General features: G+C 38.1%; 2 protein-coding genes and 1 non-coding gene across 3 annotated transcripts in view; all 3 read left to right on the top strand.

The window, feature by feature from the left end:
- SCP2 (sterol carrier protein 2) overlaps positions 1-25,440 on the top strand; it is a 981,293-nt gene that overhangs the window by 639,502 nt on the left and 316,351 nt on the right. The window lies entirely within an intron of this gene.
- Positions 1-25,440, top strand: part of ZYG11B (zyg-11 family member B, cell cycle regulator) — a 75,433-nt gene that overhangs the window by 10,723 nt on the left and 39,270 nt on the right. The window contains exons 2-3 of the mRNA XM_069591880.1: positions 14,696-14,861; positions 19,652-20,406. Of these exons, the coding sequence (XP_069447981.1) occupies positions 14,696-14,861; positions 19,652-20,406 (921 nt within the window). The remainder of the gene's footprint in view (positions 1-14,695; positions 14,862-19,651; positions 20,407-25,440) is intronic.
- LOC138431601 (small nucleolar RNA SNORA62/SNORA6 family) lies at positions 13,254-13,401 on the top strand. The gene has a single exon (XR_011253758.1). It is a non-coding gene; the product is annotated as a small nucleolar RNA SNORA62/SNORA6 family (small nucleolar RNA).

The following is a 25,440-nucleotide window of genomic DNA, read 5'->3' on the forward strand; positions in this document are numbered from 1 at the left end:
ACACCTAAAATTTATTTATGGCAACAATCCTGTGATGTAGGTACTGTTATTGTGTGTTTTTATAGATCAGGAAACTGAGGTACAGGAAGATTAAGTACTCATGCTTAAACTTACATCGTTTTGTAAGTGATAGAGCTGGCATTTTAATTCAGGCAGTCTGACTTCCAAACCCACACTTTTCACCACAGTATTTATTACATAGTCCCTCAGAGAGACGTCCGTAAAAAATTTATTTCTAATACTGAAATTGTCAAGTTTGTGATCTTTGTAGTCACCTGGTTGTTGGTCCAATCTTTAGGAAAAAATAATCCGAGGATATAGAAAAAACGAGTATCAGAGCCTTTTTACCTTCTATTGGAGGATCTGTCAGTCCTAGGAACTTTTCAGGTAGGAGGTAAGATCTTGAATCTGATTCATGAATCATAACCAAGACAACTACATAAAGCCAGGGCCCTAATACCTAACATCACGCCGTTGGTGAAAACATAGACTAAAAATACGTGCCTCGTGGTGGAGGGAAACAAAGGAGCGTACTTGTCTTGACATGGTCTCTGGACGGGAATAGTCTCTCTCGAGAATTTACAGTCATGAACTTTCTACCTTATGTGCCTGAAACTTGAACTTATATAACTTGTGCGAGATCATGGCTATTAAGTAGGAAGGGAACATTTACTGAGTAATTGCTCTGCCAGGCATTGTGCTGGGGGCTTTAAAAACAGTCTCTCACTTCACCCTGACAATAGCACCATGAGATAAGTACTAATATTATCCCCATTCTACAAAGGATAGGACAGAGGATCAGAAAAGCTAGATAATTTGCAGTGTAACACCACTGAATTCAAATCAAGGTCGAGTATTCTTCCTATTAAGCACAGGGTCTTTGGAAACATCATTTCATTTTTGTGCCTCAGCTTCCTTAACTGTGAAATGAAATTTGTAATATTTTTCCTTTTACTTTATAAGGTTATTATAGGTATCAAGTTATATAAAGGATGTGATTTTGATTTGTTACTGTTAGATACTGTTCCTGGTATCATCCATGAAGTTTTTTTTTCCTTTTAATTAATTAATCAAAAGAGTAAGTGTCAATCGCTCAGTCGTGCCCGACTCTTTGTGACCCCATGAACTGCAGCCCACCAGGCTTCGCTGTACATGAGATTTTCCAGGCCAAGGATACTGGAGTGGGTTGCCATTTCCTTCTCCAGGGGATCTTCCCAACCCAGGGATTGAACCCGGGTCTCCTGCACTGCAGGCAGATCCTTTACTGACTGAGCTACAAGGGAAGCCCCTCATTATTTAATAGTTTTGAAGTCCACAAGGTCTGTCTTGAGGAATTAAGGCGGTCTTACTATTTTTTATATCAGATGTTTCCTGAAGTAGTTTCTTGAGAAATAAAATTAATTCTGAGATGTCATCTAGTAACTTACTAATTCATTCAACAAATGAGTTATCTGATGCATTTTTTGGGACTTTAGGCCCTAAGTATAAAGGATGCCTGATCGATGAGTTCATTTTTTATCACTCCAGCAACAGCGGAAGCCCCAGTCTCCTCCAGCAGTAGACTACAGTTACAATATGTAGTCAGTTCCCAGTGTCCCCCACCTCCCCACTTGCTGGAAATGGGTAGACCACTGCTCAGAATGCTGAAAGGCTTCTTTGCCCTGACCCTGGTGACATAGTAACAGAGTGAAGCTTTTACATATAGAAAACAAACCAACCAACAAATTATATAACTAAGTCATGGGAAAGTGACTGAGTATGCCTCTAGCTGAATATTGCATAGATGACTAAATGCATCAAGAATGGAGAATATAAGAAAGAAAATTTAAAAATTAGAAAGATTAAAAGAAAGCCATAAGAAGATTAGGAAGAGCTAATGAGTATCAGCATATGATTCCTCAAAGACTCCTTAGGAAGAAGTCTGTTCTGTATGATACTTGCAAGTGTTGCAAATCTACTACATACGTACAAATGTAGCTTATTGTAATTCCCGTACTTTGGAAGAGAGATTTGTAATCAGTGCTTCAGCATTGTTGTATTGAGATGGTGGTATTTTTTTTTTATTGTTACTAGTTTGTATCTTAATTGTAAATTATCATTGACTTAACCTAGTGTGTGGTTATATATATATATTTGTGCTAAAAGAACTTTTGACATAAAAATTTCCAGATTTAGACTGTTGACAGTGTTTTGTAACTTGAATAGGAAACGTCCATTTTTCTTGGTGAAGGAAATGTTGGTAAAATTCCCTTGTAGTGATATTGTTAATATGGTTTTGCATTGGGAACCAGGAGGTATGGATAGGCTATGAGGTTTTTTTTTGCCCCACTTACGTGGATCTTAGACAAAAAGCATTTGAGAACTACTAACTTACTTTGAATTCGTAGTCTTGAGAGGGAGATGGCCATCTAAACAAGTAAAAATTATACAGTGGACAATTGAAATAGAACTGTATAGAGAATGTCATGTGATTATATCAGTTGTATTTTGGGATATGAGGAACAGCTTCATGGAGCAGTGCACATGTGTCCTGGCTCTTGTAGTGTCGGTAGGAATTTGACAGATGAGAGGAAGAGAAGGGTATTCTAAGGAGAGAGGACAGCATGTATTAAGAAAGGTAGGTATGACCGACTACCACTGGCGACATTTCTTCTCTGAACCTCAGCTTCTTCAACAAAGATAATCTCTTTTCTCCTTACTTCATAGAATCGTAATGATGATTGTTTTCGAGAGACTTGATATTTATCTATTTAAAATCATTTCTGATTGCACGGGGTCTTCGCTGTAGCACACAGGCTTTGTCTGGTCTTGGTGAGCAGGGTTACTCTAGTTGCAGCGTGCAGGCTTTTCCCTACAGTGGCTTCCCTTGTCGCAGAGCACGGGCTCCAGGTGCTCAGGGGCTCAGTAATTGTGGCTCATGGGCTCTAGAGCGCAAGCTTGGTAGTTGCGGCACATGGACTTAGTTGCCCTGCAGCATGTGGGGTCATCCCAGAACAGGGATTGACTGGTGTCCTCTGCATTGCAAGGCAGATTCTTAACCACTGGACTACCACTGGACTACCGAAAAGACTTTATAAATCAAAGAGTTAGACAGCTGTTAAATGATGAAGGTGTGGCCCTACATCTTGGCTCTTGTAGCGCGAGCTGTTAGTCTCATTATTACTTTTTTTTTTTTCCCTTTTCCTCATTTGAAAGCCTCCTGTGTCTCCAGGGAGGCCTGGCGTGCTGTGGCTCACGGGGTCGCAGAGTCAGACATGACTGAGCGACTGAACTGAACTGAACTGTGTCTCCCCTAGGTAGTGTCATCTCAAGACCTCTCCTAACCTCCTTTCAGTCCAGTTGTTCTTTATTTTTGTTGTTCTTTTCTTTTGTTGTTCCTTCAAGGTTCTGCTTTGTGGCATCTAAAGACAGGAGCAGAAGAGAAGATATATGTTTCTATAACTAGCTTTAATAGCAGGAAAAATTCTTTAATTGTTTATGTATAACTATTTAAGCTATGATCCATGTTGTTTAGCCTCAGAACAGTGTCATAATCTATGGAATATAATCCTTCAGCCAGAAAGTCATTTAGTAAAACTCAGAGTCTTTATTTGCAAAATTTTTGGACACCTGAATAGAACAGACTTCACAGATATATTTCTTAAAATTTCTTTTTTATTTCCTATTTGCTTTCCTTTATATACATCATAACCATCCCCCTGCCTTTCCCCTGAAACCTTTCTCAAGATGCCCTTCCCAACCCAGTCCATCACTGTTAGATGGTAAAACTTAAGAAATGTAAGACTTCATAGGGAAAGGGTGTAGGAGCAGTGGTGAGAAGTTATATTATGACCAATTTAGGAAAAATAAAAATGTGTGTGTACATATGTATGGGTTTCCCTGGTAGCTCAGCTGGTAAAGAATCTGCCTGCAATGCAGGAGGCCCCAGTTTGATTCCAGGGTCCAGAAGATCCCTTGGAGGAGGATAGGTTACCTACTCCGGTATTCTTGGGTTTCCCTGGTGGCTCAGTTGGTAAAGAAAACACCTGCAATTCGGGAGACCTGGGTTTGATCCCTGGGTTTGGAAGATCCCCTGGAGGAGGCCATGGCAACCCACTCTAGTGTTCTTGCCTGGAGAATCCCCTATGGACAGAGGAGCCTGGTGGGCTGCAGTCCATGGGGTCTCAGAGTCAGACATGACTGAGTGACTAAGTATAGCACAGCATGTATATTTTCATTCATAATTAATATAATTTTAATTATATGTATAATTAAATATGAAAGGTCTATTATAGAGTCTAATATAAAAGGTCTGTTTTTACTAGTTTGAATACATATATTGAAAAGTATGACTATCATTGATAAAATAGACACTGATTTTTGGTTATTTTGAATATTTGAAAAGTGCAAATGTGAACACAGCTCTTTTTTCCCAACATTTTCACAAGTTTTTGCTTTTTTTTTTCTCTTATTTTTAATAACTGATACTTTTAAGGACTTCCCTCATGGTCGAGTGACTAAGACTCTGTGCTCCCAAAGCAGGGGACCAGGTTTGATCCCTGGTCAGGGAACTGGATCCCACATGCTGCAACTAAAACCCAGTCCAGTCAAATAAATATATAAAAATAAATCTTATTTTTAAAAAAATAATAATTTGATACATTTAGAAGACCATAGAAAACATTTATGTGAGCCATGAAACATAGTAAACGAACGTCTAAAAACCAGCATCCAACTTAAGAAATAGAGGATAACCACTGCCAGTTTTTCCTCTGTGTGCCCCATTCTTCTATGCTACTTCCACCCACCCCCACTATCCTTTTTAATTTTTAAAAAAATTTTTATTTTATTTTATTTTTTTAATCCTTTTTAATTTTAAATCTTTCCCTTGCTCTTCTCTATAGGTTTACTATAACATATTGTTTAGTTTAGAAGTAGCTATATAATCTTCTGAAATTTGCTCAGTCATGTCAGACTCTTTGCGACCCCGTGGACTATACAGTGCATGGAATTCTCCAGGCCAGAATACTGGAGTGGGTAGCCGTTCCCTTCTCCAGGGGATCTTCCCAACCCAGGGATCAAACCCAGGTCTCCTGCATGCAGGCTGATTCTTTACCAGCTGAGCCACAAGGGAATCCTATGCCTGTATAGATGTTTAGTTGAAAGCTTGCTGCATATACAGTTTTTGTTTAGCTTAGATTAACTTTATTCTTGGCATTTTACTGTCTTTAACCAACAAGGATCTACTGTATGGCACATGAAACTCTGGGTTATGTGCCAGCCTGGATTGAAAGGGGGTTGGGGGGAGAATGGATACATGTATATGTATGGCTGAGTCCCTTAGCTCTTCACTTGAAACTACCACAGTATTGTTAATTGGCTATATCCAAATACAAAGTAAAAAGTTTAAAGTTTGAAAAAAAGGACAAAAACAGAAAAACTTAGCCCAAGCAAACTCAAGGTTGTTTGATTATAGCTCAAGAAAACTTGAATTCTGAACAAAAATTATTACTCTACTACTGGAAAAATTCATTTAAGAATTCACGCATATCTAAGAAGTAAAATTTTTTTCCAGAAATGAAGTTTAGAGACAAAAAATAAAAATAGTTTTGATATTGTATCCTTCTCACACATATAGGTACATAACTGAAATTGAATAACTTTTCATTGTTTCATCATTTCAGAATAAAATGTGAAAAAGATACTTTAAAGACTCGGTTCTAAAAAAGACTTATTCATAAACATAATTATGTAATTATCCATATGATTGATATAATTTGCTTGCCATTTCCCCCCTATTTTAGAATTTGTATATGTATTTCAGGGGGGAGTTTAGAAAAACTGTGAATAAGTCTCTTTGTGTAAATTCCTTTGTTAATATCTCTGGTTATTCCCCACCCCCGCCTTTTTAAAAAATTTTTCTTTTTTGTTTCTTGTAAATTCTTAGATGAGGTCCTGGATCCAGGGACTGGATGTTTTTAAGATTGTAATTAAGTCTTTTATATCCAGAGAAATTGTGACAATTTATACTTTGAGCAGCAGTATTTGAGAGGACCAATCTGGGTATACTTGATTTGAATGGTTCACAATGTCAGGATTTTATCCAGTTCCAAAAAACACAATGTTAACAAAAAAAATTAAAGAGCTGTGCTGTTCTTTCAGACTGGTGTTATTTTTCCTGTTTTCCATAGGATATTTTTTCAGCCAGTGTTGAGGGACCACGTCATTCTGCCTGCTGTGCATGTGATAGTTAATTACAGGGCTTAGTTCACTTCTCTAAGAATTTATCTCTTCTGTGACTCAGCTGTCACCAATAGGGGGTGATATTTAAGTCTGTATAGTCAGCTCACTTCTTTCACAGAAGCATTTTTAGTTCCTTTTCTGTACTTGCCTAAGCAGACAGACTTTCCACAGCCATAACAAATTCCCTTGAGGAAATAAGTCTTTGCCTTGTCTTCTTTTCAGTCTTGTTAGTGCGATCATGGGAGTATTAATTCCTATTTCATTTTTTATTTTCTAACTTTTTTTGGACAATTTCAGACTTACAGAAAGTTGCAGAAATAACATGAATTCTCATATAGACGTTCACCCAAATCCTCCAGATGTTAGCATTTTATCTTGTGTGCATATCTGTGCTATTTCTACACACACACACACACACACACACACACACACAGACACACCCACACAGACACAGACACAGACACTTGGTTAACAACTACTTTAAATCTTGGAGTTTTTTTTTTTTTTAAAACCTCAGATTCTCTGTCTTCCACCCTTTTCCCTCCTTCATCTGACAGCACTCTATGGAATAGGAAAAATTAGAATTAAATATGTTGGTTCAAGGCCTAATTCTGCTACATTTTTAACCCAATGAACTTGGATGCATTGTTCTTTCTGATCTCCAGTATCCTCATATACAAAATAGCATCTATTACACCAGCTCCACAAGTCTGCTGTGAGGGCCAAATACATGTCAAAAGGATTCTGTAGGAATGCTGGTCAATCCAGAGAATGCTCAAGTATCTAGGAGAGTGCCAGGCATCATGCTGCTGCTGCTGCTAAGTCGCTTCAGTTGTGTCCGACTGTGCGACCCCAAAGATGACAGCCCACCAGGCTCTGCCATCCCTGGGATTCTCCAGGCAAGAACACTGGAGCGGGTTGCCATTTCCTTTTCCAGTGCAGGAAAGTGAAAGTGAAAGTGAAGTCGCTCAGGCATGTCCGACTCTTAGCAACCCCATGGACTGCAGCCTACCAGGCTCCTCTGTCCATGGGATTTTCCAGGCATTATGCTAGGCACTGGGAATTCAGAAATCAGCATCTGTTTCCTGTTTGGTCACTTGCATCTTGTCAATTCTTCCTTCAAATTGTTTTTCACTTTGGATTTTTTCCCCCATTTTCTTTGCTTTTGCCATAATCCACAGCATTATCACTACTTGTGTGAGTCACTGTAACAACCAGCTGGTCCCCACGTTGTTTTTTGGCATTTATGTCAGTGCCAAACTAATAGTTGTTCCGAGGTATGGTACAGTATGGGGCTTCCCAGGTGGCTCCGTGGTAAAGAAACCACCTGCCGGTGCTGGGGCTGCGGGAGACTCAGGTTTGATCACCGAGTGGGGAAGATCCCCTGGAGGAGGAAATGGCTACCCACTCTAGTACCCTTGCGGGATAATCGCATGAACCAAAGAGCCTGGTGGGGTACCATCCATGGGGTCTCAGAGTCGGACAGACGGCAGCAGCTGAGCACCTGGTGTGCGCGGGTGCGTGCTTGCTGTCACTTCAGTGGCGTCAGACTCTTTGCGACCCTGTGGACGGTAGCCCACCAGGCTCCTCTGTCTATTGGATTCTCCAGGCAAGAATACTAGAGAAGATTGTCATTTCCTTCTCCAGGGGATCTTCCCGACCCAGAGATCGAACCCATGTCTCTCCCATGTTATAGTGGAAAAGATATAGACTTCATAATAAGAAGGTCTAGGGTTACATCTTTGCCCCACTTCTTACAAATAGTGTGACTCTGGGCAAATCTCTTTACCACTATTCCAATTTGAACTCTTTCTCGTTTAACAGGTAAATATCAGGGAGTGTGCTGGGTGCTAAGGATATACAAAAAGGGTTAATATGTTCCTTGAACTTGAAGAGCATCCTGATCTAGTGGGGGAGACAGATACAGTCATAAATAACTATGGTGTAACAGAAATTATAAAATAAACTGGCTTTGGAGTCAGATATAAAGAGCAGCTTGTGTAGTGGTAAAAGCGCAGCCTTAGCTCTGGAATCAGATTGCCTGGGGCCCAGTCCTGGCTCTGGCACCTATTAGCTGTATCATTGTGGCAAATTAATAACTCCTCAAGTTTCAGTGTCTTCATCTTCATAGAATAGGGGATACTGGTACAGTTTTAATAAGGAAATGAAATTATATATGTAATGTACTTAGCATAGTTTATTGCATATAGTACATAGCATATATGAACAAATAAAGCCCTATGATTATGATATTATAGTATAGTGGTTTAAGAGCTTGAAAATATAGGTTTGCCCTCATTTTTTAGTTGGAGTTCCAGTTTATTAACATGCTGGCCGTGTGTGTGTATATCTATATGTTTTTTTTCTTTAATCTAAACCTGTTTCCTCATTAAAATGTATATTGTAATGGTGCTTGATTCATAGGACCTAGAAATTCAAAGAGCTCATGTATCTAAAGAGCTGTGAACCAGAATCAGAGACAGTGTTTCATGAAAAGTGTGTGTGTGTGTGTGTGTGTGTGTGTGCGCGCGCTTACGCGCGCCCGCACTCTGTCACTACAATGGTAGCTCTTGTAATTTTTATTCTTGCTCTGCCTTCTGCTGGCTCTTTTATCTTTCACAGTAAGTTAATCTTTCTGAGCCTTAGTTTACCTATTTTGTTCAAAGCAGGTTGTTTTGAAGATTGCAAATGTATATATAAAGTTGCTGGGTTGTGCCTGTCACCACACAGCTGTCATTCAGTACATAGTAGCTAATAGATAATGGTGCAAATTAATCTCCCAGGTGCTGAGTCAAATTAATTCTGCCCTGGAAATTAGGAAGGGCATCATAGAACTAGTGAGGTTTGACTGATTGCTAAATGATGTGTCAGATTTTGCCACAGAGAAGGACTCATCTAAAAACGTTTCAGAGATGTGAAAATGCTCGATACACTGCTTAGGAAGAGATGGTAAATAGTAGGTTGCATTAGGGAACATTCAGTTTAGTGTATCTAGTTAGTAACATGTTTAGAGGGAAAAGGAAACAGTAGAAAATGAGGCTGGAAAGGAAGGCTGGAGCCAGTTAGTAAAGATTTTGAATACCTTGCTGTAATGTTTATATTTTATTCTCTAGGTCTCTTTTCCAACTTCCTACAGCAGAGGAAACTTGATTTCCTGGGAGATAGAAGAGGGATTTACTTGAAACCAGTGTTACAGATAGTAATTTCTTGGTAATTTTGTGTTTTATCTTAAAATTCATGCAGTTTTTGCCTTTTACTTAATATATTTGTTTCAGTACAAAAATATTTTTATTTATTAGTTAATAACTTGGTTCCGTTTTCCCCAACCTCCCATACTCTTATCCTCTCAAATAATCTTTGAGTGTGTTTGATGTTCTAAACACACTCACCCGGGTTTCTTTCCCCTCCACCTGTGTTTACAGTGCTGTGCTTAATGCAGGGCCCCTCCGTCCAGAACCTAGTCCCCAGGGGGCCCCAGCAAATATTTAAGCTTTACCAAAAAACAAGGTAATATCTGGAAATACAGTTAAACCATATAGCCCATTCCATTTATTTATTTATGAAGTTCATTTATCTATTCTATAAAATTGTTTTCTTTAGTTTAAAAAAAAATGTCAAGTTAATACTATAGTTTTAATCCCATGGCACACTCCTGCTGGGGAGCCTCTTAAAATGTGTTCCAAGCATGAGAACTATGGTTATGGATGATACGGAACCTTTGGATTTTTTTTAGAAGAGTTATAGGATAAAAGCTATGCAGTGAAGGGTTGGATTGGTCCAGATGGAGTAGAAGCCATTTCACTTAATTAAAAAGAACTTTCTCGTTTGTTCTTCCTAGAAATTTAGTCTTTGAACTGTTTGGGTTACCTTATGATCCAAACGAAATCAGACTTGACCTTCTCTCCCTCCTGCTTTTTTTCTAGTAGGAGCTTTGTTTATGCCTTGCCTGGAGTGTGCCTAGTTGGGGAAGGGGAAAATCTCCCTGAGCGGGAATTTTCAAGAAATGAATTGTTAATAGACACCGAATTTCAGCTTCTGCTTTATCCTTTCTTTGTCCTGTGCTGCTGTTGTCTGTTTAGAAATAAAGGGAATTCCCTGGAAATCCTAGTGGTTAGAAGGAGCTTTCATTTTTCACCATAGGCCAGGTTCAATCCCTGGGTGGGGAACTCTTGCCTTGATGCAGCCAAAAAAAATAATAATAAAATTAAAATGACTGATCTCTCAATACTTCTGTGTTAGCTAAAAATACTGGAATTTGGGGAATCACAGATGGCAGTAGAGTTTTTGGAGGAGATCTCAGATAACCTGAGTACGGTTCTAGTTTTGTCACTGGCTTGATATATATAACCTCTCTGTTGTTTTTCTTTAAATGGAGATGATTTTCCTTGTTCACATCACATAACTGCTTTCAGTATCAGGTGAGATAACAAATTTAGAATTTGCATATAAAGTTGAAAGATAGTATATTATGCTGGATAAGGGCATAGGCTCTTGGAGCTACATTTCCTGGGTCTGAATCCTGACTCTGACCCTTGCAAGCTGTGTTTCCAGACATACTGCCATTATTCTGAGTACTTTTGATCCTATTTATCTCATTGAGTCCTCACAACAACTTTATGAAGTAGGCATTATTATTATCTGCATTCAGTTCAGTTCAGTTCAGTCGCTCAGTCGTGTCTGACTCTGCGACCCCATGAATCGCAGCACGCCAGGCCTCCCTGTCCATCACCAACTCCCGGAGTTCACTCAGACTCACGTCCATTGAGTCATTGATGCCATCCAGCCATCTCATCCTCTGTCGTCCCCTTCTCCTCCTGCCCCCAATCCCTCCCAGCATCAGAGTCTTTTCAAGTGAGTCAACTTTTCGCATGAGGTGGCCAAAGTACTGGAGTTTCAGCTTCAGCATCATTCCTTCCAAAGAAATCCCAGGGCTGATCTCCTTCAGAATGGACTGGTTGGATCTCCTTGCAGTCCAAGGAACTCTCAAGAGTCTTCTCCAACACCACAGTTCAAAAGCATCAATTCTTCGGCGCTCAGCTTTCTTCACAGTCCAGCTCTCACATCCATACGTGACCACAGGAAAAACCATAGCCTTGACTAGACGGACCTGTGTTGGCAAAGGAATGTCTCTGTTTTTGAATATGCTATCTAGGTTGGTCATAACTTTTCTTCCAAGGAGTAAGCGTCTTTTAATTTCCTGGCTGCAGTCACCATCTGCAGTGATTTTGGAGCCCAAAACAATAAAGTCTGACACTTCCACTGTTTCCCCATCTATTTCCTGTGAAGTAATGGGACCAGATGCCATGATCTTCGTTTTGTGAATGTTGAGCTTTAAGCCAACTTTTTCACTCTCCACTTTCACTTTCATCAAGATCCACTAATCTTTCTCTCTGTACAGATTTGCCTATTTTGGACATTGTACATAAATGGAATTCTGCATTATATGGTCTTTTGTGACTGACTTCTTTCATTTAGTATAATGTTTTTGAGATCCATCTGTGATTCCAGAAAACAATGGAATAGTATTCCATTGTGTAAATATACCATATTTTATTTATCCACTCATAAGTTGATGATATTAGGCCATTTCCACTTTTCATCTATTATGAATAAAGCTTTTGTAAACATTTATGTTCAAGTTTTGTGTAACCCTACGTTTTCATTTCTCTTAAGTATATGCTTAGTGGAATTGCAAGGTTATATGGCAATTGCTAGATTGTTAAAAGTTTTCAATTTATTTATTCTTGGCTGTGCTGGGTCTTTATTGCTGTTGGGCTTTTCTATAGTTGTGGAGAGCAGGGGCTACTCTAGTTGCGGTGCCTGGGCTTCTCATTAAGGTGGCTCCTCTTGTTGCAGGCTCTATGGTGCACGGCTTCAGTAGTTGTGATATGTGGGCTCAGCAGTTGAGTCTCCTGGGCCTTAGTGGGCAGGCTGAATAGTTGTGGTGCATGGGCTTCGTTGCTCTGCAGCACGTGGGATCTTCCCAGACCAGGGATTGAACCCATGTCTCCTGCACTGGCAGGAATCTTCACCACTGAGCCACCAGGGAAGCCCCTGCTAGATTGTTTTCCAAAGTGGCTGTACCATTTTACATTTCCACTTACAGGGTACGCGAGATCCAGTTTCTTCACATCTTCACCAACACTTGTTTTTGTCTGTCTTTTGGTTATAGCCTTAATAGTAAGTGTGAGATATTACTTCATTGTAATTTTTATTTGCATTTTTCTGGTAACTAATGATGTTGAGTGTCTTTCATGTGACTCTTGGTCATTTGTATTTCTTTGGAGAAATGTCCGTTTAGACTTTTGCCTGTCTTTGAGTTGTCTTTTTATAATTGAGTTGTAAGAATTATTTGTATAATCTAGATACAAATCCCTTAACAGATACATGATTTGCAAATATTTTCTCCCATTTTTTGTGATTTTCTTTTCACTTTCTTGATGATGACCTTTGATGCAAAAGTCTTTTTGTTTTTATGAAGTCTAGTTTATCTGCTTTTTTCTTTGGTTGGTTGTGCTTTTGATGTCATATCTAAGAAGTCATTCACCAATTCAAAAGATTATCCCAAAGTTTTCTTCTAAGAACCTAATAGTTTTAACTTTTACCTTCGGGCCTTTGATCCATTTTGAGTTAATTTTTATATGTGCTATGAGGAAGGACCCCATGTTCATCCTTTTGCATGTAGACGTCCAATTATCCCAGTCCTGTTTGTTGAAAAGCCTGTTTTTTTCCCCCATTGAATTGTCTTGACAGCCTTGTTTAAGTCAACTGACCATAAATATGAGAGTTTATTTCTGATCTGATCTTTCAGTTCTATCTCGTTGATTTATGTGTCTGTTTTTATGCCAGTACCATACTGCTTTGTTTATTGTCGCTTTATAGTAAGCTTTACAACTGACAAATGTGAGTCTTCCAAGTTTGTTGTTCTTTTCAGAGATTGTTTCAGTTATTCTAGGTCCACTGTATTTCCATATGAATTTTAGGTCAGTTTGTTAATTTCTGAAAAAAAAGAAGCTGGAATTTTGGTAAGGATTGTACTGAATCTGTAGATCAATTTTAAAATATTATCTTCTGAACTGCTGAGTGTCAGAAGTGTGCTATATTAATGGCAGGATTTTCGCTAACACCAGTAGGGCTTGCCTCTATGACTGGAGTTTGATAGTACTCACTGCCACATGAAAAAAAAAAAATTATCTTCTGATCCATGAATAGGAATGAATCAGAATGAATGGATGACATTTATCAGGTTGAGGAAGTTCTATAAACTATGTATTTTAAAAAACTTACCTTGTATTATGAATATTTTTGTATTTGAGTAATATGTCTTTGAATTATAATTTTTAATGGCTGCATATTATTCAGCCATTAAAATGTCACATGTATAGTATCAATTTCATATGATTAAGAGTTGTGTTCCTGAGTCATATTTTTTTAAGATATTTTTATTTATTTATTTGGCTGCATGAGGTCTTCGTTGTGGCAGGGGTTGAACCTGGGTTGCCTGCATTGGGAGCTCAGAGTCTTATCCACTGGACCACCAGAGAAGCCCCCCTAAGTCAGTTTTTAATTTGAAGTTACACTTTGTCAGTTACCATGTATAGAATACTTAGATGTTACTTTTCTGAGCCAGTTGTCAGTTATGCAAAAATGAAAATAATGCTTCACTACTTAGTAAAGTAGGGGTGAGGAATGACTGAAATAATGGATAGTTTATGTTAAACTCTCAGCAGAGTCATACAGAAAGCACCTAATGGATGGTAGCTGCTATAATTATATTTTAGTTATATTACTGTTATTAGGGACCTTAAGGTGTATTTATTTCTGTAATCAAAACCCTTATACTTAAATCTTTGTGCTTATTTGATTAGTTCTATATTCCTCAGATTGGAATAACTGGGTTAACCTTTTTCTATTTTGAGGGTAACACCTATAGCACATTCTTTCCTCCAAATAAACTGATCATATTTGAACTGTTAGGTTGGGATGGGAATTTTGTGGGAGGTCAAGTTGGAAAGTAAATTGGGGCTAGATTTTGGAAGGACTGGGGCATCATCAGTCTAACAATATAAGATTTTTTTCTTTTGTGTTCAGGCCCATGCATCCCACTGATGTCTTGAGCAGTAGAGTGTCCTGGGATGGTAATTTAGGAAGATTAATCTGCTGTGCCATCTTCCCTAACTATCCTTGACTGATTAGGATACCTTGCTGTATGTTTACATGAATACCCAATATATCCTAAACTATAGTATTTAATAGACTTTTAGTAAAAATGTGTTTAAATGTTTCTCTTCTCCTGCTTCTTGATAACATGGATCATATGTTGTATTCCCACTGCCTAACATGGTATCTTGCACATGGTAGACGCTTGAATAAAAGTACTTGTCGAGCAAGTAAATGAATATTTTGTTCTCTACTTTTCTGGAAACTAACTTGTTGGCTTTGGTTTTCCCTTTGTTTCTTCCTGGGATCCAAGGAGGAGGCATCTCCTTATTCCTTACTTGATATCTGCTTGAATTTCCTGACTACTCACCTTGAGAAGTTCTGCTCAGCAAGACAAGATGGAACATTGTGTCTGCAGGAACCTGGAGTATTCCCACAGGAGGTGGCTGATCGGCTACTTCAGACCATGGCTTTTCATGGTAATAAATAAACAGAGGAAACAAAAATTATGCCCTTTTAATTAGCATTGGGTTTTGAAGTACTGCTGTGGCCATTTAATTATTTTCATAGCAATAACAGAAAAGCCTAATTGAGGAAAAGGGATTTATTTATTTTTGCCTACCTTGCTACTTATGGTATAATTTAAATAAGCATTTTCTTTTCTAACCTGGCAAGTCCTTTTTGTGTTTGTTTCTTCTATTTTGTTTTATGAGAAGCTGTTCGCATGGTGAAAATAACTTCTGTCCAAAAATAGCAGTTTGGAAGTCTGCTGGTCTAAAATACCTTACAGTGTTATTTGGCAGCAAGAAAATCAATAAATGTTATAATGGAAAAATTAGTTTATGCTTTTGATCTTTGAAACAGAAATCATAGCTAATATATTACTTCTGTCTTCAAAAACAAATTCTGAAAATAAATTGTAAAAGATTTATCTGTGAAATTCTGATTATGCACAGTATATTGATAATTTTGTTACCTATGTGTAAGTTCTAAGTTGAAAGAGATTCAATCCTTTTATATATTTAGGGTATGTAAACTCTTACAAGTAAGAAATACAGTTTTTTCCACAACTATAAAATAGAATAAATATGGCAATAGTGATAATTATCATTTATTAATTGCCCCTTCCATGTAATATTAATGCCAGGCAGTTTATACTTTTCTTGAATTTTCTCAAAAACTTATAAGGTAGGTATTTTTATCCTATTCATATACAGATAAGGAAACTGAGGTTAATAAGAGTCACACTGCTAGTAAATGATAGAGTCCTGTTTCAAATGCAGATCTATTTTATTCTAAATCTGTTTTCTTTTCACTGCCGCACAACCTTCCTACTCCTACATTAGAGGTATTCTTGCTCCTGGATGGCTGATAATGGTTTATACACTTTTGTTGTGACTTTAAATAACAAGTCACACATACCCACACATACATTCAAATATGTTTATAGTTGTTATATTTTATTAAATATTAAATATAGGGACAATAAGGGACTTCCCAGGTGGCTCAGTGGTAAAGAATCCACTTGCCAGTACAGGAGATGCAGGAAACTCGGTTCAGTCCCTGGGTTGGGAAGATCCTCTGGAGGAGGAAATGGCACCCACTCCAGTATTCTTGCCTGGAAAATTCCATGGACTGGGAAGCCTGGTGGGCTATAGTCCATGCCAGTCGCGAAGAGTCAGACACAACTGAGCAAGTGAACACACATATACAAATATATAAATTTATTATATATACTTAAAGTCACAGTGAAAGTATATCCCATTATCTGATGTGTGTGTGTGTGTGTGTGTCTGTCTGTCTGTAGAGAGAGAGAAACAGAAGAGAGAGCACACACAAATGCAGATAGTGCATTCTAAGGAAGGGTGGGAGGAAGAAGATGTCTGCATTCCTTGGTTTTCACTAAAGTTGCTCAAGTCTGTAGTCTCTGGATTCTTTCAACCTACTGAAGGAATGAGGGTAAATTTCAATAGGTACTATCCACATTTAAGTTAAAGATCCCTTACAAATGAGATTTAAAAGATTATGCTAGTGCTACCATTTCTTTCTGGTCTCAATTTAATGATTACACTTAGCAAGTTCAGTTTAAATATTTCTACATATAACTAGTCTTGTAAATCAACAGAGTAAATGTTAACTGAAGTTTTAACTTCCCCAGATTCCTTTTGAAATATAACTATTGTTGATTAATAATAGCAGCTAACATTTGTTGAATGCTTATTATATACCAGGCACTGGTGAATGCTTTATATGAATAAAATAATGAAAGTAGTTTTTAAGTACATATAACTAAATAATCGGAAAGTACTCTTGTCTGGAAAATCCCATGGATGGAGGAGCCTGGTGGGCTGCCGTCTATGGGGTCACACACAGTTGGACACGACTGAAGCAACTTAGCATTAGCAACTAAATAATTGTCTTCCAGAGTATGTCTTTGGAAAGCTAGATGCTTGATCAGAATGTGTTTTCTACCAGTTTTCTTCAAACTGAGTTCAAATGAGGAAAGTGAGGGTCGAGAGAAACAGTGTGCTGCCCCATTTGTGTTTCTGCCAGGTGATTACTTGTCTTATTCATCACATGCACAAATTATTTAATCTCTTTATAAAAGCATATCCACCTTCAAATAGTCAGGAGTGGATACTGCTAATAATACTGCAAAAGAAAAACCTCTGGACTGCTAGGGAATTCCTTATGAATGCTTTCAAAATTGCTAATATACGTCTTCTAATAGTGCAATGATTTTAGAAAATAATTTATTTTAAAAATTCTACGTATTTACTCAATTCAAAGGATTAATGATATTGGTAGCAGTCCTTATTAAAATAAGCCTGATACTAAAGAGTTTTACTTACTTGCTTCTATAATTCTCTTGTCATACTCTGCTCACTGTATCTGTTATCTCAGTGCTAAAAATTTTCCAGGAAATGTGTGTATAAGATCTAGGAATCAGAATAAGAATTTTACCATCTAAAAAGATAATGTCGTTTAGCTGTTACTAATATAATATCTATTAACTATTAAGAATGTAATGTCAAGTATGAATATTGTAGTCATCCATGGACAGGTCTTATGTGAACATAAGTTTTCATTTCTTTGGGATACATGCCCAGGAGTGCTACCGTTGGGTCCTATTGTAGTTGCACGTTTAGGTTTTTAAAAACTGCCACACTGTTTACAGAATGGCGATGCCATTTTACACTCTTACCAATATAAGACTGACTCAGTTTCTCTGCATACTTGCCAGCATTTGGTGTTACTACTGTTTTTTAATTTGAGCCATTTTAATAGGTGTGTGTAATGATTTCTTCAAATACTTTTTCAACCCTGCCCTATTCCTCCACTCTTTCTGCAACAAATAGCTGTGTTCAAATATTTTTTAAGTCTGTTTTTTTTTCCCCTGTTCTTTAGATTTGGGTAATTTCCATTTTTAAAAAAATCTTTTACTTCACTAATTCTTTCCTTTGTTTCTTTTATTCTGTTGTTGAACGCAACCATTATTGTATTTTTCAATTCTAAAATTTTCCTTTGGTTCTTCTTTATAACTTCTACTTCTTTTCTGAGGCTTTCTGTTTTCCATTTGTTTCAAGCTTGTTTGTAATTGCACACTTAAGTATTTTTATGATGGCTCCTTTAAGACCTTCATCAAATAATTTTAACATTTCTGATTTTTTAGTGTTAACATCTATAGTCTTTTTTTCACTTTGAGATCTTACTGGTCCTTTGTATGATGAGTGAGTTTTTATTGAAATCTGGACAGTTTGGATATTGTGTTAGGAGACTTTGTTTGTGTCTCTGCTGCCACTCTAGCAGTGTGGAGGCACTGCCTTGCTGTTGCCAGACTGGGCTAAATGTTCTTGTTCCCCACTTGACTTCTGTTGACACCTGAGACTTAGTGCTTCTGATTAGTCATTACTGCTATGCAGGAGATTGGCGTTCTCCCCACTAGTTCGCTACTGATAACCTCTCTAGCCGAGAGCCATGTGAGTACTTCATTTCTCTTCTTCATTTGGCCTCCATTGACAGCATGTTGTAGGGAGGTGACCTCATTACTTACTGTTAGGCAGTGATGAAGTCTCAACTCTCCACTAGGCTTCCTTTGATACCACCCCAGCTCGGAAAGGGAGAAGCACCTGATTACTACCAGATGGACGTGGAAGTCCTGGCTCCATGCTCGGCCTTCTCCTAACACTTCTCTGTGGGGAGACTGTGGCAACTAGTTATAGCAGGAGTGAAAGTCTAGGTTCCCCTCTTGGCATTTGCTGGTGTGGATGAGGGTGAGGTTTTTGTTTATGTCTCCAACACCCTCATCCACATCAGCAAATGTGGTGAGATAAAGTCATCACTTTACTTTAGTCAAACACCAGAGACCTAATGAGGAGCCAGGACACCAATCTCCTGCATAGCCATAAAGAGGAGCGCTAAGTCTCGGGGTCAGCAGAAATCAAGTGGGGAGCAAGAACATTTACCCTTGCTAGGCTGCCCTTTTCCTGGTGCTTTGGCCGGAGTGAGCAGATTTTGTGGCCCTGGCGGGGGAGGGGCTGTTTTTGTGTGTGCTTGTTGGTATTTCCCAATTATGGTACAGGGAAGAAAAACCAGGAACTCCACCGTGTAGGTCTTTGTGTCCCAGGATCTCTAGCTGGCCTGCTTTCTTCTCTTGACCTTTCAGTGATCTAGCCTTACTCCTTGTCTCTTCCCACTTCCATACATAAATCTTCAGAAATCGACCATATTCTCTTCTCACTCATATATAGGTTTTCTCCTGTATTCTTCTTAAATTCCCCTCACTTTCCTTCTCCATCTTTGAATTGTTCCTTCATCTTTGAAAGACCTTCACAAGTATCACCTCTTCCATGGAGTCTTTTTCAGATCTCCAGGCATGGTAAATTACTTCCTTTTCTTTTCTTTCATGATACTTTTGTACTTGGATCTGATATACCTTTGGCTAGAACTGGGCATGTAGCCCTATCTAAATCCAAGGGTAGGTTGGAAAAGGTATCCAGTAATGGGAGGAGAAGCAGATATTAGTGAATGTCAGTAATGCCTAACACAGTCCTGATTCTGCCACGTACTGTTTCTGTGCTCTTAGAAGACCACTTTTTTGAACCCCAGTTTACTCATCTATAAATTGTAGACAATCACATTCTTAACTCACTGAATTGTTATGTTTATTAAATGAAATACTGTTACTTCGAAAGTGTAAAGTATGCTGGAAATTTTAGCTATCCTTTAACCATTTTTTGAAGTTAAAGTACTGCTTATTTTTCCCTAGGTCTCCTGAATGATGCAACTGTAGGTATTTTTAGGGGCAACCAGATGCGCTTAAAACGAGCTTGCATTCGCAAAGCCAAGATCTCTGCTGTTGCTTTCCGGAAAGCCTTCTGCCACCACAAGTTAGTGGAACTTGATGCCACAGGTGTGAATGCTGACATCACAATTACAGACATCATCAGTGGGCTTGGCAGTAACAAATGGATCCAGCAAAATCTCCAGTGCCTCGTGCTGAACTCATTAACTCTCTCTCTCGAAGATCCTTATGAGCGGTGCTTTAGCCGACTTTCTGGCCTTCGAGCATTAAGCATCACCAATGTTCTCTTTTACAATGAAGACCTGGCTGAAGTTGCCTCATTGCCAAGATTAGAGAGCCTGGATATTTCCAACACCTCGATCACAGACATCACGGCTCTGCTGGCCTGCAAAGACCGACTCAAGTCTCTAACCATGCATCACTTGAAATGTTTAAAAATGACAACTACCCAGATACTGGATGTTGTTCGAGAACTAAGACATCTGAATCATCTTGATATTTCAGATGATAAACAGTTTACATCGGACATAGCTCTTCGGTTATTAGAACAAAAGGACATCCTGCCCAACCTCGTCTCCTTGGATGTTTCTGGGAGGAAGCATGTGACAGACAAAGCTGTTGAAGCTTTTATTCAGCAACGGCCCAGCATGCAGTTTGTAGGTTTGCTGGCCACTGATGCTGGCTACTCTGAATTCCTCACAGGCGAAGGACATTTGAAGGTTAGATTTTAAAAATATATTCCTTTGTCCAATGTTTGACCAATGCTGACCAATGTTTAGTTTGCATAAGACTCCATTAAGGTGAATGTCTAATAATATATAGATCATATTCATGAAACATGACATTATATAGTAGAAAGGCCTTGCTTTAGAGTCTGAATTAATAGTCCAGATTATTTGCTTCATGGCCCAGAGCAAGCTATGATGTAACTTTTCAGTTTACATTTATTTATAAGATAGATATGACTCTTACCTGCAAAATTATTCTGAAGATTAATCATTATAAGTGCAAGTCATGTTGTAGGCCTTGGATAAATGATAGTTTTCGTGATGATAATGTTTAGGTATTTTGAACCACTTAAACATATCATATCTAAAGGATCACTTCAAAGAAACTAGGGGTGCTCCTTTGTAGAAAAGAGTAATGGGAGAGTAAGTTCTCCAGTTCAGTTCAGTCGCTCAGTTGTGTCCGACTCTTTGTGACCCCATGAATTGCAGCACGCCAGGCCTCCCTGTCCATCACCAACTCCTGGAGTTCACTCAGACTCATGTCCATCGAGTCAGTGATGCCATCCAGCCATCTCATCTTCTGTCGTCCCCTTTTCCTCCTACCCCTAATCCCTCCCAGGATCAGAGTTCTCCAAGAAGATCTCTATTGTAAAAATGGTAAAATCCTTCTCTTCTTAAGGTTTCTCATGCGTAATGGCTTAAATTCCATTTGGGAAACATGTACTGAACTTGGTACAACTTGAGATTGAAAGATAAAAACGATACAGGATTTGCTTCCAAGGAGCCTGATAGTAGTAGTAAGTAGTAATGTTATGATCACAAACAACTCTAAAGCCAAGGATCAGTATAGTTGCTGTAGGAAAGTAGGAGAAACTTTTTCTCACTGGAGAATTTTGGTCTTGATGGAAGATGGTATCTGAATCAGACCTTGAAGGATAGAACTGTAACAGGTTTAAGGACAACTAGTATTTTTCTAACATACATTGTATCCTATAAATGCTTTATATTGTATATGGTAATATCTATAGATTGATATTAACTCCACTTTATAGATGAGAAACATAGAAATTATGATTTACTGTTAGTTAGAACCAGTGTTTGGATCTACATTTGTCAAATTTCAGAGCCCCATTTTTTTTCCTCTACTACTTACATCAAACCACTTAAGTTGAAGCATCATTTGATTCTACCTGGTGCAAATGGCAATATTGCATTCTTTTTTATGGCTGAGTAGTATTCATGTGTGTACCACACCACTTCTTCTTTATCCATTGTCTATCAATGGACACTTAGATTGCATCCATGTCTTGGCTATTGTAAATAGTGGCGCTGTAAATTTTGGGATGCATGTATCTGTTTGAATTATAATTTTCTCCAGATATATGTCCAGGAATGGGATTCTGAATCATATGGTAACTCTATTTTTAGTTTTGTAAGGAACCTCCCTACTATTTTCCATAGTGACTGTACCAATTTACATTCGTACCAACAGTGCAGGGGGGTTCTTTTTTAGCAATCAGTATCGATCTCAAAAAAGGAGAAGGAAAGGTTAGCTATAGAACATTTTAAAACATGTCAGTTCTTATATTATTTGTAAATTTAGACTTTAAAAAGTAGAATGTCGGAAATTATTTTGAGTCACTTTTTTATTCATTCATTCAGTAAATGTTTTATTAAGTACCTCTGCATATTATGTACTGTGCTAGACAGGGAGATTTGATGGTGGAGTAAAATGGCATGATCTTGCCCTCATGGAGCTTGTAATTTAGTGAGGGATTCAGACAGTGAAGTATCATGCATATGTCATGGGTGTATGATTTCAATACATGTATTTATATATCATATACATATAAATGCATAATGTGCACACATGTATATGCTTTAAACCGCATAGTGTTAAGAATCTAAAAGCTACATAATACTGTATTTGAGTATGTTTAGCAGAGAGGCTCGACTTAGTTGAAGGCTTCTCTGAGGACTTGATGAATGAATGAGTGAAGACCTTACGGATGAGTAACTTGGTAGAGAAAATTCCAGGCAGCAAGAATACAGCAAAAGATGTGTGGTAGGAAGGAACGTGGTACATCCAAGGAACTTCAAGAAGGCCACTGTGGCTAGAGTTCTAGAGTAGGAAGTTGCAGAGCGATGAGATGAGCCTGGAAAAAGTAGGTGCCAGGGCCAGAAATGGCAAAGTCACATGAGCCAGGTGCAGGGCAGCAAGTGTGAGGAGCTAACATAACAGCTTGTTATTGAACAAGGTAAGTGTCTAGCGCAGGGCTTGTGCTAGATGTAAATGTAAATTACTCTGTTAGTGTTACTTGTCTGCCTAAGAAATGGGTCAGTAAAGAATTGTAAATATCAAAGGGGAAGAAATCTCAGTGTACTGGGAGTTTAGGAAGGATTTCCCAGAGGAGGTGAGCTTGATCTGTGTCCTCAAGGATGAGAGGAATGTGTCCCTAGCACACGGCACTAAGTAATCTTCTCAAGGCAAAGATCCTCCAGTAGCTATGATTCCCGAGCAGTATGATTTTTGCTGATTGCTCTTAGCACCAACAGACCCTAGAGTGAATTAGCCCAAGGTTTTTAGTCGAGGCTAGTAGACATGTACATTATACAATGCCTCTGTGAAATGAGTTTGATTTTACAAATGGAACATCATTGCTTTGAAATTTTGACTCTAGAAAACACCTGCTTTGCTGTCATCTAGTTTCCACTTCTGTCAACCCAGTGATTCTCAACCCTGACTGTAATTAAAATTACCTGGAGTGTAATTATTTGAGATGATGGGTATGTTAAGTAACTGTATCATGATAATCATTGTGCGGTATTTACATGTACAACATCATTGTTTTACACATTACACTTACATAATGTATTTGTCATTAGGTATCTATAATATTATATATCTTGATAAAGCTGGAAAATTTTTTAATTAAAAAAATCATCTAAGTAACGAGCAATTAAATCAGAAGCACTGTAGGGAGGTGGGACTGAGGCATCAGTTTTTTTTAAAGCTCCTTTGGTGATTTTAATATGTAGCCAAAATGGAGAATCATTGTTTTAAAATAATTTTTTAAAAAGATAGAGATCATTGGAACTTTGCCCTTTATTCACCTGTACGTAAAAATTGATGTTTATTTTAGATTATTTATTTGACTACTAATTTGAGAGTTGAAAAATAATAGGTCATGTTAAGAGAAGAGAGCTGAGATTGCTCTGTCTCCTTTTTAAAAATTTTCCAGGTTAGCAAAGTTGAAAAATGGGTCTGAAATGATTATTTTAATATTATGATGCTTTAAATTAATTTAGTTTGACAGTTTTGGTTTTACATGCCTCAGTAAAGTAGGCTTCCCTGGTGGCTCAGAGGTTAAAGCGTCTGCCTCCAATGCGGGAGACCTGGGTTCCATCCCTGGGTGGGGAAGATCCCCTGGAGAAGGAAATGGTAACCCACTCCAGTATTCTTGCCTGGAGAATCCCATGCACGGAGAAGCCTGGTGGGCTATAGTCCACAGGATCGCAGAGTCGGACACGACTGAGCGACTTCACTTCACTTCACTTCACTTCAGTAAAGTAGAGACAGTGTCACTCCCCAGTATTCCTTATGAGGCATTATCTGGTGCTTTTAGTGGGTGAGCGACTTCACTTCACTTGACTTCAGTAGAGACAGTGTCACTCCCCAGTATTCCTTATGAGGCATTATCTGGTGCTTTTAGTGGGTGGTTCAGAGAACAAAGGTTTGGTTTCTCCACTTTCATGTATCTCGTGTGTTTTGATCTCTTGACTCTGTGAGGGAGGCATTATCTGCAGTGAGGGAATGATTCTCTTAGGGATCATGGCTGGGGTGTGTTCTTTGCCTACATCTCTGCCTATATGTGAGAACCTTGGTTCTTCCGCTTACTCTGTTTCTAGTCCCAGCACAGAGGGCTTTCTTACCTAGAATTACCAACTCTGTCACCTTTTTTTCCCTACGTTATTTGCTCGCTGGTAACCATCAGTTCCCTCAACCTTCCGCTATCCCACAATTAAGATTCTTACGTTTTTTGGCTGCCTCACTCCTGAGAACCACTGGTTATATGTTAAACCCAGTATTCTCAGCCTTCATCTCATTTGGTCTAAATGCCTTTTGACATAGTTGATCTTTCCTTCTTGAAATAACCTTTTTTTTTTTAAACTTTAGTTTCTAGGATATCAGATTGACCTTGTTTTTTCTGTACTTTTTGGACTTTCTCTCAGTTTCCTGTATTGATTCTTCCTAAATCTCTCAGGCCTCAAACTGATATGCCTAATCATCCTAAATTTAGGATGATTCCTAAATTTACAGCATCCTAAATTTATATCTCTAACCTAGACTTCTCCCTTGAACTAAGACTTAATACGTACTTTTTAAAGATGTCTGAGCTAGTGCTTCTGCTCTTGAGGAATTCTGATCCAGTGAAGAAGAGACAGACAGTTTAAAAATAGCTTGAATCAATTGTGAGAAATTCTGTAATAGAGTTACGTGCTGAGTGCTACAAGAAAGTCTTTCCTTAGAATATACATTTAGTTTCATCCATATTTTAAATATTAATAAGGTTTAACTTAGTGGTAAAGAACATTTTTTCTGTTTTAAATAGATTGCAGAAACTAGTATATACAGACGGTTTTTTGTTTTGTTGTTGTTGTTTTTTCTTCTTTTTGATCTAGCCTATGAAATTGATTGAAATGAAGATGCATATAGTTTGAGGAGCCAGATTGCTTGATTTGAGTAGGGGCTCAAGAAGTGTTAACTACTTAATAAATATGCAGGCCAATGAAATTTGGTTCAGATTATTTATATTCCAGTAACAAAAGTTCTGTAATTTTACATTTAAAGGTAACTTGAGGTTATATTTCATATAAGATTGTAATCAACCAAATGTGGATAAATGAAGTCTGATGAAGATTATTGTTAGTGTGTTTTCCCTCTTATAGTCTTTTTTAGCTCTCGTAATAGTTCAGTGTCTTTCCAAATCTAAAATCTAAGAAAAAGTTCAGAGTGATTCAAAA

The sequence above is a fragment of the Ovis canadensis genome, chromosome 1, assembly GCF_042477335.2.
Source record: "Ovis canadensis isolate MfBH-ARS-UI-01 breed Bighorn chromosome 1, ARS-UI_OviCan_v2, whole genome shotgun sequence".
NCBI lineage: Eukaryota > Metazoa > Chordata > Mammalia > Artiodactyla > Bovidae > Ovis > Ovis canadensis.